Raw genomic sequence first — 17,614 nt, 5'->3', positions numbered from 1 at the left:
AGACCCCTGAGGGGGCAGCAGGGGACAAGATGGCCTGGGGCAGAGAGCAGGGCCAGGATCACAGGCCCAGGCTTGGTGGCAGCCAGGGGAGGGGTGTGTGTGGGCAGGGGTGGGATGGGTTGGGCGTACCCCAGGGGTCTGTGGTGGGGAGGGGCATGCTCTCCGGGCAAAAGCCCCCTCCCCCAGCCTATGGTGGCCTGGCGCCCACCGTGCAGGAGGCAGGTGGCAGCTCTGTCCCCACCTTGGGTCTGGACAGGCCACAGGAGGTGGGGAGTCCCCGCACTTCCCAGACAGGGCCGCCATCCTGTCATCCCCAATTAGCGCCTAATGGCCTCCTTGATGCACAGTTTTATTAACCAAATTAATATGTGCTGGGGAGACCTGCATGACCTTGGCCCATTCTGCTGAGACAGGGATTTTCCCAGGAGGGCAAATGGGGGACCTGGACCCCCACCCCGGCTCAGGAAGGCTGGGGAGCCCCACCCTCCCGCCCAGGAAGATGGCACCACGGCGCCTGCATCTCTGGGACCCCAAACACCCCACTCGCACCCCCATTTTCCCAGCTGAAGCACGAGGGAGGTGGCAGCACAGGGTCCTGGACCCTGGAACTGGAGCTTGGGATGCAGGGCGGGTTGCTCGCACCTGGGGACCCTCGGAAGGGACTGGACGAGAGGGCAGGGGTCTTGCAGAGCTGGGGGCTGCCTTGCTACCCGGGGTCTCTGCCTCAGCCCTCCCAAGGTGCACCTGCCTGTGCCGCCTCCCAGGGCTGCTAAGCAGGTGGCGGCTGCCCCCTGGTGGCTGCAGGGAATGACTCCCACCAGCCCTGTCCCTTTCAGAACCTGCTGGGCCCTGGGGCCCTTGGTGAGGACCCCCACTCCGGCTCCGTGGCTCCTCTCGGGTGCAGCTCGGGCCTGCCCTGCTCTACAGCCCTTCCCACCCCATCCCCTTGGTGCCCAGGTCCTGAGCCCACTGCTGTGGGGGTCCTGGGGGCGGTGCTCCTGCTGACTGCCTTTGGGGGCCATTGTCCACCCAGTCTATGGAGGCCTGGAGGCAGCCCCCACTTCCCCTGCTTGAAACACTGAGAGCTCACGGCCTGTGGAGGCCAGCAGGAGCGGCGCAAGCAGGCTGGGGAGGGCTGGGGGCCCGTGCAGGCCCCAGGCTCAGGGAGAGGTGACATGCTCAGGAGCTGGAGGGTGGCACCTATGGTCGGAGCAGGACAGCAAGGTGGGCAGCAGGGCTGGCAGGCTTAGGGCCACCATGAGACCTGGGCCACGACACTGGGGACTCCTGGGCAAAGGGGACACTTGCTGGGATGACCAGCACAGGGCCCGGGGTGACCAGCACAGGGTGCAGAGGTGGGGAGTCCCTTGCTCTATGCACAGACAGGACAACAGGAGGTATTTTCGGGGAAGGCCGTGTCTGGGACCCGGCCTAGGGGTCTGTGGATGCTGTGGGTGTGCCTGGCTGCTGCATGGTGGCATGGTGGAGGGGCAGTGAGTGAACGGGTGCCCAGCAGGAGTCACTGGGCACCAGGCAGAAACTTGGCCGGAGGCAGGACTGAGACCTCAGGGTCTGTGCCCAGGGCAGCAGCAGGGTGGACAGAGCCCGGGGGCACAGACGTGATGGCTGTGAGGAGCCCTCAGGGTGGGGCAGCCCCAGGAAGCTGACCTCAGACCGGCAGAGGGACTGGCACCCTTCCTGTGTGTGGGTGAAGGGGCCACAGCTCCCATCACTGGGCTCAGACAGGTCTGACCATAGTCTTTAATGGGCAGGCAGGTGCCCGAGGCAGCCTCCGGCATGAGGCGGGGCAGGCATTGCCCAGAGGTCCTCTGGGTGGGGAGGGCATGCTTGGTGCTTCCCACCAGCTGGAGCCAGGGCTGAGGTGTGCAGGGAGCCTGGCCCTCACAGCCACCCTGGGCACTTCGAGGATGAGGGCAGAGCTGGCTTCACTGGGGCACGGGGCTGGGAGCAGCCTCCAGGCTTGCCCTGCTGGGCTTTTCGGCTCCAGCTGAGGAGGGGCCGGGGGCTGGCCCACGTGGATGCCGGGGTCTTGCAGCCATGCTCCCTCTGGCTGCTTAGAAGCCCCCTGGGGCCCAGCAGGGCGGGTCGGCGGTCCCCCTGTAGCAGGGACAGAGATAGACTGTGGTCAGCCACTGCTGGCCTGTCCCCACCTGCAGCCAGTCTGGGAGGGGTGAGAACCACCTGGGAGGGGCTGGCACACGGGGGCTTGTTTGGGGGCTCCCATCAGGGTGACCACATAGTAGGGGCCCCATGGGTTTCACCCAACCCTGGGTCAACCATGCTGGGTAGATGAAACTTCTGGGATGGAGCACCTGGCCCAGAAGCCTCCAGTCTGAGGATACAGAGGCCCAGTGAGGGGTGGGCTCAGCATCCTCGGGGTCAGGGCAGGAGCCCTCAGATGGAGACCACAGCACAGGTGGCCCCTGCCCAGGAGGCGGCCCGGGGAGGGTTACCCGCAGCCCCACCTCCCCTTCCCAATGCTGCTCAAGCATCCAGGGCACGCCCAGAGCCAGGGTGGGGACAGCAGGCTGGGGACCACCCCTCCAGGGCCCCCAGGGCTCACCAAGGTGGGCAGCCTAGAGCTGGGCAGCACTGACACCACCTGCAGGCTGGCACCCGCCTCTCCCGCAGCCTTCAGCTCCGCCACCACCTCTGCGTGTCTCCACCACCTGCATGGCTGCCCGTTCACTGACACAATGTAGTCACCCTCCTTCAGGCCAGCCGCCTGTGGGGAGACTTGGATGGTGAGGCGGGGACAGGACACCCTGGCTGGCACTGGGGACTCAGCCTCAGGGGGCCGGTGGGGCCCTTACCGCGGCCTGGCTCCCTGGAATGACAGCAGCGATGAGGACAGGCGAGTCTCCCCGAAGCGTGAGGCCGAAGCCACCCTCTCCTCGGGTCAGGTGGATGGGCCCCACCAGCCGCCACCGGTTCTTGGCTGAGAACACAGACAGAGGCCCCTGGCGGGGGCTCAGAGGTCAGAGGCCCAGCTGGGTCACACACTGAGGAGACCCCGCCTAACCAGCACGTCCATCCAACCTGTGCACCGAGGGACGCCGTGGGGTTCCACAAGGCGGGTGGGCAGGGCTGGACCGCCATCAATGGCCTGAGGCCATGTGCTGGTCAGAGCCACGCAGCCCAAGCTGCCCGTGCCTGGGGACAGGTGTGCTCACCAGCCGATGGAAGATGTCAGGCCCCTTCCCCTGGGACAGGCGTGGCGTCCTGGCCTCTGGCTTCTGGTGGGTCTTAGCTGAGAGGGTGGAAGAGCAGAGCTAAGCTGGGAGCCTGTGGAGACCTGCCCCGGGGATTTTCCAGGGCGCAGGGCATGACCCCGAGCACACACAGGCCCTGCCTCTGACCTCCTGGCCTGGCCGCACTGCAATGGCGGGGGGAGCTGCCCCAGGTGCCCTGAACACATAGCCTCCTCTGCCACAAGTGGCTCCCAGAATCCCTCCCTGAAGTCCCAGGCGTGCCTGTCCCGGGTCTGTGGGCTTCCCCTCAGGGTAGGCCAGTGCAGGGAGGGAGGGGCTGAGGGGCGTGGCCATCCCCCAGGCCCCTGAAGGGCCCGGCAGCTCTGTGGGCCTGAGATTGCGGCCTGGAAAGTGCTACTGCTGTTGAATTCATCGTGGCGATTGCATCTTTAATGCAGTCAGCCTCCCTTTCTCCCGGACGAAGGCCCCCACCCTGGCCGGGGATGCAGCCACCCACACAGGCCCTGGCTGCTCACGCTGGATGTCTGGGGCTTCGGCAGTCTCACAGAAGTCATCCTCACGGTCAAGCTCCGCATACTTGGCCAGTGAGCGCTGCAGCGTCTGGGCGACCACAGCCCGCAGCAGGTCCACCTCTCGCAGGACACGGCACAGGGCGTGCAGCCGCAGCGCCTCCTCCTGCCCCAGGATGGCGCGCTTCAGGTGTGCCTTGCCTGTACGAGGGGCACTGGGACGTCACATACCATGTGGGCCTGTGGGCCCTGGGACGTGGCAGAAGGAGTGGGCAAAGCCAGGGCTGTGGGGCTCATCACAGCCACTTTTGCTGTAGGCGTATGCCACAGGGGTGAGCAGCTGGCTGTGCAGGAGGGCTCTGCCTCATACAGAGCAGGGGCCAGGGACAAGCTGCTCCCAGGGGTCTCCCACCTGCTCAGAGGCTGCCAGCACTCCTGGGGCCCCTGTGCTGGACCGTCACCCATCAGGCACAGGGCATCCAGGGATAGGTAGGTGGCCCAACTCGTTAGCATGGGGACACCAGGTGGCAAACAGCGTGAGGGTGGTGGGGGACACCCTGCCACTGTTGGTGACCACCTGAGCCCCCAGGGCCCTCCATCCATGGGCGCCTTACCAAGCTGCCTGCGCTCCTCCAGCTCCTGCGGCAGCACAGGGCCTTGGGGCTTGCAGGAGGTGGGGGGCTGAAGGAAGACCTGCTCGTGTGTGGGGAGCTCTCCCTCGGTCGCTGCTGGGGGACAGAGAGGCCATGAGCCCTGAGCGGGGGGCCTTTGCAGCATCATGGGCAAGTGCGGTGGGCACTCACGGGAGCCGTCGCAGAGGGCCATGGCTACGTGGTAGTGGGCCAGGGAGCGGAAGTACTCGGCCTTGACATGCACCAGGGCAGTCCAGGAGACGGGCATGTAGTCGTGGACGGGTGGCTGGGCCATGGTCTGGTGCACTAGTCTGTACTCGGCTGCCACCTGCCGGTGGACATGGCAGGCACGCGAGGGCCTCCCGCTCTGGTGGTGACTGCCTCTCCCTACCCAGCCTCCACCTGCTCCGACCACCATCCCAGCAGCCTCCCTGGCACCCCAGTTCCTGCCGCTTCATGCCATTCCCTGGAGGCAGAGGCTTGGGCGCCCAGGTTCCTGACCAGCCCCCCAGGGAGCAGGACAACAGCCGGCTTGGGGCTGACACACAAGGAAGGAGGCGGGAGAGCTCACGCTTGCCTGGACCTGGGCTCTGGCCCCAGCTAGGCCCCACCCCCTGCACCCTGACACGGGTGCCCGAGCTCACCTGGGCAGCCTCCTGCGCCAGGCGCAACTGGGCCAGGCAGTCTTGGGGGGCCATGGAGGCAGGGGGTGAGAGACCCTCAAACACACATTCCTGGGCCTGGGCCATCATGAGCTGCTCCAGTGCGCAGAGGGACGCAGGGCTCATGTCTGGGCTCGGCGCATGGGAGAAGTTCTCCCTCAGGAGGCTGAAGGTCCCTGCAGAGGGAGGGGTGCTCACACAGGCAGGGCCCTGACCTGCCCATCTCTGCCCCATGCAGCACTCAGAGAGGCCAGCTAGGGCCGCTCCTGGGACACGCATGGGCCCGATGTGCTCAGACCCCCTACCTGAGGGACTGACGTCCTAACCACCCCCCAGCTCCTGCCCTGCAGAAGGGGCTCTGCAACACCCTGGCACCACACCCTGCCCCCCGCGGCCCGGGCCGCCCTCACCAGCGGCCCTCTGGAAGGCCTCCACAGCGCGGTGGGCACCCTCGGCGCAGGAGCGGTTCTGGCACGCCCCAATCTGCGTGTGGAGGGCGCCGATGTTGAAGAGAACGCTGCCCTTCTCGAAGGCCAGGGCGCGCTGCTGGGCCGGGACCCCAGTAAGCGAGTCGTACCTGCAGTGTCGGGTCAGGCTGGGCGGAGTTCCCACAGTTCCTGCGGCCAGGCCTCCCCTCCCCAGGGTGCCCCCACCCGCAGAGCCCCTACCAGTGGAAGAAGAGCCCGAGGCTCCTGGCAGGCGTGAGGAAGCGCGCGTCCAGGAAGCACAGCTGGTTATAGTAGGCTGTGAGCAGCTCCAGGCCCGCCTCATTCCGGCTGGGGGTCCGCATGGCCTGCAGGGCAGGAGCCGCTGGGCCCCACCGCCCTGGCCCATCCCACTCACACACACTGCCCTGGGAAGTCCCGTGGGCATCAGCACCATGGGGGGCGGGGAGGCAAAGCCAGCGGGGCCCTGGGCAGCCGAAACTCCCAAAGGCCAGCAGCGTGTGGCACCGGGGCCACCTGCCAGCCCCTCGACATGCCCCGGCTGGGTCTGCACACACAGGGTCCTTGGTGCGCCCGTCTCCCCACATCCTCCAGACGTCCACACTGAGCTCCACCGTCTGTTCCTGACTTAAGCCTCAGCCTCTGCATGTGTCTCCCAGGACTGCAGGAGGGTGGGCGGGCGGGGGAACCACACACCTGCCGCAGGGCCTCCAGCTCTCTGATTTCTGCCTCGTAGGAAGTGCCGTCCTCTCCAAAGTGCACCGAGATCAGCTCCTGATGGGGGGCAGGTGTTGGCATCCACAGTACCCCTGTGCCTGGCCTCCTTCCCTGAGGTCTCCCAACCCACCGTGGGGAAAGACTCATGGTGGAGGAGGGCTGTGTCGCACAGCAGGCTGGCTGCCATGCAGGGTGGGGGCCCTGGGCCCCTCAGGAGAAGCCCCAGAGAAGGGCTGGGGCCAACTGTATGGAGGGACCTGGTGGGTTGATGCAGCTTGGAGCCCCTCTGGCCCTGGGGTTTCCCATCACAGAGGTGGCGCCTGGAGACTCAGCGCTACTTTTATGTGCGTTTCCTTATTCATCCCCATAGCCGGGAGGCAGGTGCCATCTGCCACTCAGTGACTCCAACACTGAACACAGTCAGTGGCTCCTGCAGGGCCCTGCCGGGCAGTGCCAGTCTGTTCTGGGGTCTGAGCCCTCTCCAGGACCCTCATGAGTCAGTGCTGGGTGTGTGGTCCCAAGCCGGTGGTGCCCTCTGTGGGCGAATCTGGACCCTGTGCCCCGGCTGGGGCTTCCAGGCCCCATCCTCTTAGGGCATTGCCTGTCCGAGGGCAGGCCATGTGTTCATACCCACTCTATGGGATCAGCCCCAGCCTGCGGTGCAGGCACCAGTGCGGGCCCTGAATGCAGCAGAGGCTGGGTCTCTGTGGCCACTTCTGCCAGGTCCCTGGTGTCCCTTTCAGCCCTCCCTCCCTCTGGGCCTCAGTTTCCCTATCTGTTCAATGAGACACCTGGACCAGGAAGCCTCCAAGACCCCCTTGGTCCCAGGGCAGGGCCGTGTCCCTCAGAGCTCGTAGGCCAGTGCCTACCTTCAGTGGTGTAGACCAGTCCAGCTCCTTGGTCTCCTTCAGGCCCAGGGGGATCATGGGGACAGTAACAGCTTCACTACAACCAGAAGCATCGACTTCAGACTGTAAGGCCAAACCCTGCTGCACACGGCAGCCGGGGGTCCACTCCTAGGGCTCTGTGGCACAGGGTGCCTCCCTCCCTCATGGGTGCACACGTGCGCCTGTGTCTTGGGGGGTGTCCTTGCACCTGCGCACGCCCCCACCATCCTAAACCGCTCCAGAAGCACGTGCACACACACGCACGCGTGCGCGCTGTCCCGGCCCCCATCCGCACCTCCCATGCTGGCCAGGGTCCACGCCACCGCTGAGCTCCTCCAGCTCCTCCTTCAGCAGCTGCAGGTTGGAGTTGACGTAGCTCAGCTCCAGGGCGACCGTCTCTCTCACCCGGTTGTTGCTGGTGGCTCTGAGGGAGGCCGTGGCAGTTGAAAGCCCAGCCCCAAGGTAGAGCCAAAGGCCCCATGCCCACTGCCGCCCTCCTGCCAGCTGATCTGTCGGAGCTCCGAGCCCACCCTGCAGAAGATGTCGCTGACGGGGTCTGTCCCCCATGGGTGGGGCAGGTGCAGCAGTGGCATCCGGGGGCTCACAGGTGATACCCACTACAGTTCATCACCCCTGACCCCAGCACCTGCATGTTCTGACTCTGGCCTGCGGGCACCTCCCTCAGCACCATGGCTTTCTTTGGGGCTCATACAGCCCTCGACAGCATTCAAACACCACTTCCTCGGATGGTGGGTGAGAGCCACACCCCTCTCTGTGCCTGCATCAGGGCCCGGCAAAGGGATCAGGGGTCCCCAAGGAAGGCCAGGATGGGGGCAGGGAGGCAGCAGGTGCTAAGGGTACTGAAGGGCACTCACACACACACGTGCGGCTCACACGCGGCGTGCTCTGAGGAACAGGCAGCTCGGGTCTTCCACCCCTCTCCCAGGTCCCCAACCTTGGGATGCGCCGTCACCTGCCACAGCTCAGCCTCAACCATGGCTCTTCTGAGAAGCCCCCATGTGCACTGCTGGGGCTTCCCAAGTTGCACACCTGGCAGGGACACTGGTTTCCTGGCACCTCTGGCCCAGCACAGAGTCCGTGAAGGCAGGTCTGTGAGGGTCATGGCTGGGCATCACGTGTACTGTGTGCCCCCCAGGACCCATCTGCTCATGCACCTGTCTCCCTGACCCGGCCATGGGGCAGACACCTGCCTGGGTGGCTGTTCTGCCCCCCTCACCCAGGTCAGCCCTGCTCCTGGGGCCGGGTGGCCTCAGGCACTCACCTGTAGAGGTTCTCAGCGCCCGTACGCATCTGCAGCTCCTTGTCAATCTGCTGGTGAATCCGGGCCCTGCGGCTCTGCAGCTGGCTGCACTGCATCTGCATCAGGGAGTCACAGCCCTGCAGGGAGGCCACAGGTGATCACGGCCTGACCCTGTGGAGCCCGCACCAGGCTGTGCCTCGCCAGCCACTGAGAGGAGTGCAGCCTGCCCAAGGGTAATGGGGTGGCCACCATGGGCTGGGGCTGGAGCTGACCTCACAGGGAGGGGCTGGACAGAGCCAGTGTGAATATGGGCCCAGCCAGAGCAGGACCAGGAGGCAGTCAGTGCAGAAGGACGTGGTGGGGGGGATGCTGCTGACTTGTGATGGGGGTTGGGAGGGGAGGCTGGCACCTGCCAAGGACACCAGGAGCCAGGGCCTCACCAGGCAGCCTGGACAAGTAGGGCTCCAGGAGCCCTGCAGGGGGCAGCCTGCTGCCTCTCACAGTAGGATTCTTCTGGGTCTCCTTCTGCACTTCCGGATTTCATTCTGGATCCCCCCTTGCCCCTCCCAATTTTTTTCCATCCCATTCACCCACGCCTCCCAACCATTCCCCTGTGGGTTTAGGTGTGGGCTCAAAGGACAGCGTCCCTGAGGCTCTAGGGGCAGCCACTGGCCCCCGATGGTGGGTGCAGAGGCTGCAGTCTGACTTTGGGAATGGTTCTCGAAGTGAACGCACACCTGTGCACTCCCCATCCACAGAGAAGAGACTCTGAGCCTTGTACCCACAGATTGCACACCCACGGCCCTGCCCAGCACCAGCCATGGCGAAAGAGCAGGACATGCCCGGCAGGGCCCCTTCTGGACTTTCATGGCTCCTGTGTCTTCTTAAGTGGTGCGAATCTGCTGGGGCTTAAATTTCACTCCAGGGTGATCCAGTTTCATGCCTCAGCCCACCCCATCCTTGTGGTGTTGGGGTCCTGCCCGTGCGATCCTCATGTGTCCCTCCCTCTCACCACGCCCCTCCCCCCAGCTCTTCCCCATGGCTGCGTGGGAATGCCTGGGTCTCCACCCCGACAAGATTCTTTGCAGCTACCTGTGGCTGTCCTCTGGGTGGGCTCCCAGGCGTGGGCCGGCTGTCTTGCCTCTCCAGCACCCACTCCTTCCATGCTTTGAGACCCACAGTGCTGCTCAGGGCTCGCTGCTCAGGGACACTGACTCCCACCCAGCCCTTGGGTGAGCCTGGTCTGTGTCAGGTGCGGCCATCTGGCCATTTCTGCCAGTCAGCAGCAAGACAAGGCCTCTAGTGGCTCCTGGGACTGCTTCCCGCCCTTGTCGGGAAACAGGACCTCTTCTGTCCCAGGACCTTGTCGTGTCTGAAGATGAATCCCGCCACCATGAAACTGACCCGACACTGCATGAAGCTGCGGATTCATGGGGCCAACGTGCACATGGCACTGGGTCTTCCCCTCTGTGGACCTGGCACCCTCTCCACGCACACACGTCTCTCAGGCCTTTCCGTCTTCCCCGTGAAGAGCTCACATGTGTTTTCCTGGGTTTCCCCTAGATATCTACAGAGAGTTATTTTTGCTAATGTGAATGAGACCTTTGTCTGCATTGTAATTAGTTTACTCCCATTATACAGGAATGATTTGATTTCCTAGACAGAGGGCCTGCTCGTCCTGCCCCCCAAGCTCACAGCAGCCAGCTGAGCGGGTGACCATCTATTATGGGTGAATTGTGTCCCCACAAAAGACAGGTTCAAGTCCTAACTCCCAGTACATGTGAGTGCAATTTGTCTAGAAATAGGGTCTTTGCAGATATAATGAGTTAAGATGAGGCCACCTTGGAGGTGGGGGGGGTCCTTAATCGCAGTGACAAGGGTCCTTATAAGAGATGGGAAATGTGAACACAGCCACATGGAAGTGGCCATAGGAAGGCAGAGACAGAGACTGGAGAATAAGGCACCGTCCCCTGGAACCCACCCCATCCCCCAAACCCCTGCACTGTCCCCCGGAACCCATACCATCCCCCAAAACCCCTGCGCCATCTCCTGGAACCCACACCATCCCCAAACCCCTGTGCCGTCCCCTGGAACCCACACCATCCCCCAAACATCCGCGCCATCCCCTGGAACCCACACCATCCCCCAAACTCCCACGCCGTCCCCTGGACACCCGTGCCGTCCACCAGACACCTGTGCCATCCCCCAAAACCCTGCGCCGTCTGCTGGACACCTGTGCCATCCCCTGGACACCCACACCAGCAGCCTCCTGCTGAGTGCTGGGGGTGAGGGAGCCTGATGGAGCTCCCTGAACTGAAGATGAGCCGGTGCTTAGGGGATGGGGGGAGGGACACAGGCGCTAAACGGCCAAAGCAGAGAGGCCATGGTGGCTGGGAGGAGGGTGTGCTGGCCCAGGACGCTGGCCTCCCCCCAGCCCAGCTCTGTCCCCGTGTACACCACCCAGCAGGGGACGGGCCAATGTGCACTTGGGAACCCTCATCCTGCTCCCGTTTCCCACTCCCGCCTCCTCCAGAAAAGAAATTCCCTCCAGAGCTGCTTCAGGGGCTCAGGCTGGAGAGGCCCACAGGTGGGAGAGGCACGGGCGCCTCAGATCGGAGAAGCTCCCTGAACTTGAGGCCTGCCCACCCCCGCCTCCCATCCCTATCTTTCCCACCCGCACTACCACCTTGAGGGCCTCTGCCCAGTACCTAGGAGACCCCCTCCCTGCAAAGGCCCCACTGCAAGGCTCCAGTGGCTTTAAGGGCTCTGGCTGTGCAACGGGCATCAGACACCCAGCCAGGTCCCTGCTCCCCTCCTGGCCCCAGGAGAGCTGTGGGGAACCTGGCCCCTCAGAGCCCCACAGGCACCTGCCGTGGCCCTGGGCCATTCCTCGGCCTCCCCACCTGCAGTGCTCCCTGCTGGTCAAGTGACTTCCTGGCCTACATGGGGATGAGCAGACCTGAGCTGGACCTTTGAGGCTGGGTAGACCTTGGAGGGGGAGGCTCATGCCCCACTTTCCACACTGGGCTGAAGGTTGTGCCCAGCAGAAGGGGCGTGGACACAGGTGTTCAGCCCCTGCTCCTGCTACAACCTCCCCATCCTCTGGAGACAAAGGTGACCTGGAGCCCCCCCCCACCACCCCCACGGTGCCCTGACACCCTACTGTGACCATTTCCACCTTGCATTAGGAAAGAACAGAGAGGTTATGGTCTGCGGGGGTCCCGAGAGGCAGCCACACAGGAAGGGCCTGGCCGTGCCTCGATGGAGAGGGACGGAGAACAGAGAAACAGCCCCCAAACCCTGACAGTGGGGCTCCTCTACCAGTGAGGAAACAGTGTGGCCGTGGCCAGAATGGGAATGACCTGGGGACTGGCATAATATGGAGACAGTTATCCCAGCCCAGATCTGGGAACAGCAAAACATCAGAGCAGGGCCAGACCTCCACCCTCCCCCAGGATCCCCTGGCCCTGGGCCAGGCAGTCCCCAGGCAGAGGCCACCCACCTGGAGCAAACCAGCTTCTTCCCCTCAGAGCCCTGGCCCTGGGCACCCTGTCTGCTGACACCCACCCATCTCAGGGATCCCTCTCCTCTGCCCCCACTGAAGTCTCACCTGAATGCAAGAACTGGAAGCCCCAGGAAGGCGGACACATTAGCACCTACCCGACCCACCATCTCTGCCCCCCACTGATGAGGGAGCAGAATTCAATGGGCATTGGCGCACAGGGGTCTCCTGGGACGCGGGGCTACAAGCAGCACGCACGCCAGAGGGATCACAGACTGGCCACTCACGCCAGGGACCCCCACTCTCTCTGATGCTCCCTGGGGCACCCAGGCACTGGTGGTTCCTGAGCACCCCTCTTCCTGGAGCCCAATCTACCTGGGCAGGGGCCTAGGAATCCGTTTGTAACCAGCACCCAGAGGGTGCTCCTGTCCAGCCAGGCCAGGGAACCTCAGGCTGACCCACTCGGCATGCTGGAGACCAGGCGAGGGGGGCACAGTCACTCTGCCCACCTGCTGCTCCAACGCTCTCCCTCCTCAGCCCGCTCCCCCTTCTCTCACTGGCCTCCCTTGACCTCCCGAGGAAACCACAGGACCTGCATACAGCCAGGCTGTATTCTCTGTGGTCCTCCCTGGGAGCCCCTGCAGCCCCTGTGGGAGGGACGGCAGCTGGGTTAGCCGCCCTGGGCTGTGCCAGGCTTCTCCCCTTACCAGCTTGGCAGCCTTGGCCACTTACTCACCCTGTTCCTCAGACGGGCTGAGGCCCAGGGCTTGGGAGGCACCAATGGCAGGACTCCAGCTGCGGCTCTGGCCCCGGCACCAGGTAAGCGCTCGCGGAAAACACACTCTCATCATACCCGGGGCAAATACAAGTCACCCAGACCCGTCCACAGGGCCTCAGGCCCAGGCGTGGTCTCTAAGCAGAGGAATGACCGACCCCTGACCCACTGAACTCTGAGCGTTAGGGCCAGTTTGGGGGCCAGCCTGATGGGGGTGGAACAGGCCTCACTCCAGCCTGGCCGCAGGCATCAGGGAAGACCTTCCAGATGGCAGGACGGCCTGAGTGGTGTGTGCGTGACACAGGGCCTGCCTCCGCTCCCCGGCCACCTCCCACAGACCCCTCCCCAGTACCCTGACTGCGGGGTCATTTCTGGACACTGCGAGAGACGCGGCAGCCTGGAAACAGCTTCTCCCCGACTTTCCAAGGTGACAGCCCAGGGAGGGCCAGGACAGAGAGCCCGGGCACAGCCCCCAGCCTGAAAAGCGTCACCTCCAGAGCCCTCTGGGACATCTTGTTTGTACAGCCTCCCAAACATTCCACCCAAAACAACTTTGCTGTCCCAGGCCACCTGCAGGCATGGCCGCCCTGCCAGAGCGAGTTCACAGGGGTCGGGCAAAGGCTGCCTCTCCCTCCAGTGCCCAGGAGGTGCTGCAGCCTCTTGCACGCCTAGGGGTGGGCAGGAAGGGAGTCCTTGAGGGCTATGGTCAGCATCGGCAGCCCAGTGACCTGAAGCCAAGCCTTGGCTGATAGCACCGCCTCCTCCTCTAAGAGACCTGAGTCCAGACACGGAAGCTGAGTAGAACCAGGGACAACGCAGTCCGATGTCCCAGAGGGGAGGAGGGCCAGGCGCTATCAAAGGCTCACCTGGGGCGAGGAGCAGGAGCAGCCCCCCGCTGAAAGCCCGCGACGGGCATGGGCACCCAGGGCCTGGCAGGAGCACTGGGACAGCCTCGAGCTGGTCCGCAGGGAACACGCAGGCTCTGGACTGCAGAGCAAGGCCCACAGACGTCCCCTCCTTCCCAGGCACAGACTCAGCAGGTCTCCATAGCCCTGCCCATCCCTCCCACTTGCCCAGTCAGCGCCTCGGGTTAGGGACTTCAGAAGGGGAGGAGGTTTGGGAAGTCAGGAGAGGACAGCCGGGAAGACCTCTCTCGATTTCCCATACCCAGGAGGCTTCGCTGCCTGCTGCTACCAGTGCACCCAATGGGCACGCAGTTCCTGAGCGGTGCAGAGGGAGGACCGAGCTAGGGAAGGAGGCTATACAGGTGCAGCAAAGGAAAACGACGGCGGGTGTGGGGAGGGCGCTCACAGAGCCCAGCCCCACACCCGCCCAGAAGGGGGCTACGAGGAGGGCGTCCCCCGACCCCCTTCAGCGGTGAGGATGATCCAGACTTTGGCTCCCCGCATTTCCTGGCTCACATGAGTGGCCTGGAAGCACCTCCACCGAGCTCAGAGGAGGAGGGACGCAGGCTCTGGCCTCAGTTTCCCTGCCTGCGTCCGGGCCGAGTGAGACGTGGGAGGGGGGTGCCCGGAACGCGCTTCCAGTGGGGGCAGGAAAGGGCCGGGATTCCGGGCCCCTCCTCCCGCCACCGCGCCAGTGCTGCGCACCTGCAGCCGCGGACTCTCTTCGCCGGCGCCCGCGCCGTCCGGCCTCTCCTCCAGGATCATCGCCGCGCCCGCCGCGCTGGGGGTCCTTCGGGGTCAGCCTCTCGCGCAGCGCTCCGCAGCCGGACCAGGGCCTCCCGCACCACCCGGACCGCGGGCTACTCAATGCCCGCGCCGGTCCCCGACTGTCCCTCCTGGGTGGGGGTGGCCCGCTGCGCGGCTGGGCGTGCCACGGGTCTGGCGTGCCAAGCAGGCCGTTGCCCAATAGGCGGCAATGCCGCTTCGACGGACAGCTATGTCAGCCAACCAGAGCTCTAGGAAGGCGGGCTCTGGACGGCCAGCCCCGCCCACCCGAGGGACGGTAACCCCTGGCAACCGAGGCCTGAACGCCCGCGGCCGGCTGGCAGGTTGTACTGCGCATGCGCCGCAGCGGCCGCCGAGCTTGCGGGAGAAGTTCGGGAAACGGAGGAAAAACTCTACGGAACGTCCCAAGCTGAGAGTCAGGGCGGACCTGGCCTCGGCGCGCCCGGCTCCTGGGCTCCCTTTGCGGGGACTCCAGGAGTCTGCCAGGCCGCGCCGTTTCGTCCCGTCACCCCGGCAACGGGACCCTCTAAGAGGCTTGTTCCAAAAATGTTCACAATGGGGTTTTAAAAAACGGTTTTGTTAGGGACAAGTGCTTGTGTGAGTTCTCCGACAATGCCTGCTTTCTTCTCTCTGCCCGCGGAGCGGAGGCTCCAGGCCTGGCCCCAGTCCGAGGTGCGTCTGTCGGTGGCGTCCTGCTTCCAAAATCGGCCTCCAGAACCCGCGTCCTTCCAGAACCCGCGTCCTTCCAGAACCCGCCTCCTTCCAGAACCCTCCGTCCAGAACCCTCCGCCTTCCAGAACCGCCTTCCAGAATCCGCCGCCTTCCAGAACCTCAGTCCAGAACCCGCCTCCTTCCAGAACCTCCGTCCAGAACCCGCCTCCTTCCAGAACCTCCTTCCAGAATCCGCCTCCTTCCAGAACCTCAGTCCAGAACCCCCGTCCAGAACCCGCCTCCTTCCAGAACCTCGGTACAGAACCCACCTCCTTCTAGCACCTATCTCTGGAACCCACGTGCTTTCAGAACTACCTGTTTGTAGAACTTGTTTCCAGAACGAACCTGCTTTCTGAATCTCTTTACTTCCAGAGCTTGCTTCCTGGACTGATCTGTTTTCAGAACCTACTTTCAGAACCAGCTTGCCTCCAGGACCACTTGCTTGGAGAACTGGCCTGCAACCCCAGCACTGGAAGCCTTGAGCCCGCACTGCTCCCTGCAGGGCTCACCCGGCTGTGTGTGTCCTTCCCGGCCTTCCATACTTCCCTAGGTGTCTGGTGACTTCGGAACCCGCTCAGATTTCATGTGGGTCTCCTTAGCTCAGAACACACCCTTTGAAGGGAAGGAAGGCCAGGGCACAGATGGTAACCACGGCTCCTGTTCATCAAGTTCCTCTGAAGCCCAGGCCTTATCCATGTTGACTGCCCCACCATAGGCCCAGCCGAGCCTGGGAGCTGAGTCCTGGGCTCATTCTCATGCCTGTGCTCCCCGCCCCGCAACAAGCACACATGAGCCTGTCATCCCCCGATCTCAATCCTGAAGGCTAAGCTCCGTGGTCTGCCGCAGCCATCTATCTGCAACAGGCTCCTCCCACCAACAGTCTTCTTATGAGGCCCCTGCCAGTCATGCCAAACCTCCTGGCCAAGGCCTGTCCTCCACTCCTGGCCTTTTGAGACAGGGTCTCACTCTGTTGCCCAGGCTGGAGTGCAGTGGTACGATCACAGCTCACTGCAGCCTCCACCTCCCGGGCTCATGTGATCCTCCCACCTCAGCCTCCTGAGTAGCTGGGACTACAGGCTTGCACCACCACACCTGGCTAAGTTTTGTATATTTTGTAGAGACAGGATTTCGCCACGTTGCCCAGCAATTCGTCTGCCTTGACCTCCCAAAGGTGCTGGGATTACAGGGATGAGCCACCACACCCGGCCTTTTTTTTTTTTCCTTTCTCCTCGCCTTTTGGGGCCTTGAAGCGTCTGCTCCCTGGGAGTCCTTCAGCTTGTCGTCTGCCTGGTGAGTTCCCACCTGTCCTTCTCACTTCTGCCTGAATCACACAGGCTACGTGAGACCTTCACCAGCAGCTCTGTGGCCCAAGTTTCCTCAAGGGCAGGGGCTCCTGGCCATCTTACCCGTGAACCTGAGCATGGGCTGATGCTTCCACAGTTCACACTGGGTGCACTTGTGTGGGGACTTCCACGGGAGTCATCTCCTTGCAGGCTGCTGAGGTCCTGTACCAGCGGAGACTCAAACTCTCTTAGCAGTCTTCAGAGTCTGCTATGTGTACAGGAGGCATTACCGTATCAGCAGCCTTCAGCAAGCATGTGTGACTGAAATGGTATCCAGTTCTTACATATTTGTTTACTCAGCAGTTTTGCAGGTTTCTTGGTTCAGCAGACAGAGGCCATTGGGAGGTTAAGAGCGGCTCTCAAATTTTGAGGGTCATAAGACTTCCCCTCCCTGCAGGGTGCTGTTTCCTGAAGGAAAATATTCAATTATTTTATTTATTTATTTATTTATTTATTTATTTATTTATTGAGATGAAGTCATGTTCTTGTCGCCTAGGCTGGAGTGCAGTGGCGCAATCTTGGCTCACTGCAATCTCCACCTCTGGGGTTCAGTCAATTCTCATACTTCCGCCTCCTGAGTAGCTGGGATTACAGGTGTGCGCCACCACACCTGGCTAATTTTTGTATTTTTAATAGAGACGGGGTTTCATCATGTTGACCAGGCTGGTCTTGAACTCCTGAACTACTCAAGCAATCTGCCTGCCTCGGCCTCCTAAAGTGCTGGGATTACAGGCATGAGCCACCGTGCCCGGCCACTGAAGGAAAATATTCTAAATGTGAATGTTATGCTCAGCTAAAATCAGGTTGGGGAGTACAGTAAGGATATTTTCAGCTGTGGAATATATTCACAGGTTTTTCTTGCCCATTCAACCTCTTTCTCAGGAAGCCACTGGAAGATAAGCGCCAACAAAATGAGGGATTAAAGCAGCGCTCGGGTGGGGAGGAGCCCTGATTTTAGCATTTGCTGATTTCCTTGGTGTAATTACGCCCACCAAGGCCGGTTTCACGCTGATGAAGTGAAGTTAGTGGACAGGGTTGGGAAGAGGCGGCGTGCCAGCCGGTGCCGGCACACTGCTGGATTAAAGCAAGGACGGATAAGACCCGGAGACAGGAGCCAGGCATCCCACCCAGCAGTGGGGCTGCAGGAAATGTTTGCAGTGAAGGAAGTTCCCAGGAGTTGGGAGCAGCCAGGCTGGTGGGCAGCAGGTCAGAAGCCTATTCTCCAAGAAGATGAAATGGAGGGAC

General features: G+C 63.0%; 1 protein-coding gene across 2 annotated transcripts; it reads right to left on the bottom strand.

Annotated features, from left to right (window-relative positions):
- Positions 1-333: 333 nt before the first annotated feature.
- On the bottom strand, positions 334-14,428 carry RHPN1 (rhophilin Rho GTPase binding protein 1). 2 transcript variants are annotated; one of them, XM_025394195.1, is made up of 15 exons: positions 14,235-14,428; positions 8,369-8,484; positions 7,382-7,510; positions 7,069-7,144; positions 6,179-6,256; positions 5,705-5,829; positions 5,447-5,613; positions 5,019-5,212; positions 4,546-4,702; positions 4,357-4,470; positions 3,749-3,943; positions 3,195-3,271; positions 2,835-2,981; positions 2,585-2,746; positions 334-2,118 (listed from the first exon to the last, which is right to left on the bottom strand). In XM_025394195.1, the coding sequence occupies exons 1-15, from the start codon at positions 14,292-14,294 to the stop codon at positions 1,903-1,905; spliced, it is 2,013 nt and encodes a 670-aa protein (XP_025249980.1). In that variant the 5' UTR covers positions 14,295-14,428; the 3' UTR covers positions 334-1,902. The 2 variants fall into 2 exon arrangements, with proteins under 2 accessions (XP_025249980.1, XP_025249979.1); XM_025394194.1 differs by having other exon boundaries at positions 4,357-4,702.
- Between the last annotated feature and the right edge of the window lie 3,186 nt (positions 14,429-17,614).

The sequence above is a fragment of the Theropithecus gelada genome, chromosome 8 (genome assembly GCF_003255815.1).
Source record: "Theropithecus gelada isolate Dixy chromosome 8, Tgel_1.0, whole genome shotgun sequence".
NCBI lineage: Eukaryota > Metazoa > Chordata > Mammalia > Primates > Cercopithecidae > Theropithecus > Theropithecus gelada.
Note: the sequence above shows the minus strand (reverse complement) of the source record. Positions and strands in the feature narration are given on the sequence as shown.